Consider the following 720-nt stretch of genomic DNA (forward strand, 5'->3'; position numbering starts at 1 on the left):
CCACGGGGATGGTCCCCAGGGATGCATGATTCCCACCTGAAGCTGAGATGGAGGCCATGGTTTGGGGTCATCTTCACAGGCTGGTTGGTGGTCCCAATGATGTAGGGGCTGAGCGAGTGACAGAGAGAGGATCCATGAGAAAAAGCACCCTGCATCACCCCACCCATGGCAGAGCTGATCTGAGCACAGCAGATGTGCAGTCATGCAGCCCCATCTCCACGAGCCCAGGGACCTTGCCGAGAGCAGCAGGGAGCGTGCGTGTGCCGGGACACTGCGGTGGGACTCTCACCATTTGTGGTACTTGCAGGTGAGCGCGCCGTTGACGAGCTCACTGATGGAGCCCGCCTCGCTGAGGTCATCCAGGAGGATCACCAGCGGCACGTCCGCCGTGCCCGTCTCCCGGTCGATCTGGTTGGCCAGGTTGGAGAGGTACAGCTGCAGGTCCTGCAATGAACAGACTGGGTGTCACACGTGGGGCCACAGCACAGCTGCCATCAGGGACCACAGCACCAGTGCCACCAAGGACACTCCCAGCTGCCGCAATGCTCTCACCTTGCAGGACTGCTGGTGCATGTTGAAGGTGCTGACGATGCCCTCGGTGACGTCCCGACCCGAGCGTTCCACCAGGTACTCGGCCAGGCGGTTGGTCAGGTAGGTCTTGCCGGTGCCGCTGGGTCCCGAGAGGATGAGCCGCCGGTGCTTCAGCAGGGGGCTGCTGTA

General features: G+C 62.4%; 1 protein-coding gene across 1 annotated transcript in view; it reads right to left on the reverse strand.

Annotated features, from left to right (window-relative positions):
* The window catches only part of LOC104532875 (neuron navigator 1-like), a gene marked incomplete at its 5' end in the record, with an annotated part of 3,658 nt that overhangs the window by 2,343 nt on the left and 595 nt on the right, over positions 1-720 (reverse strand). Inside the window, 3 exon segments of the mRNA XM_010178195.1 lie at positions 37-108; positions 290-444; positions 553-720. The exon segment at positions 553-720 is cut by the window's right edge and continues 27 nt beyond it. Of these exon segments, the coding sequence (XP_010176497.1) occupies positions 37-108; positions 290-444; positions 553-720 (395 nt within the window).

This window comes from Antrostomus carolinensis, unplaced genomic scaffold (assembly GCF_000700745.2).
Source record: "Antrostomus carolinensis isolate BGI_N321 unplaced genomic scaffold, ASM70074v2 scaffold36620, whole genome shotgun sequence".
Taxonomy (NCBI): Eukaryota; Metazoa; Chordata; class Aves; order Caprimulgiformes; family Caprimulgidae; genus Antrostomus; species Antrostomus carolinensis.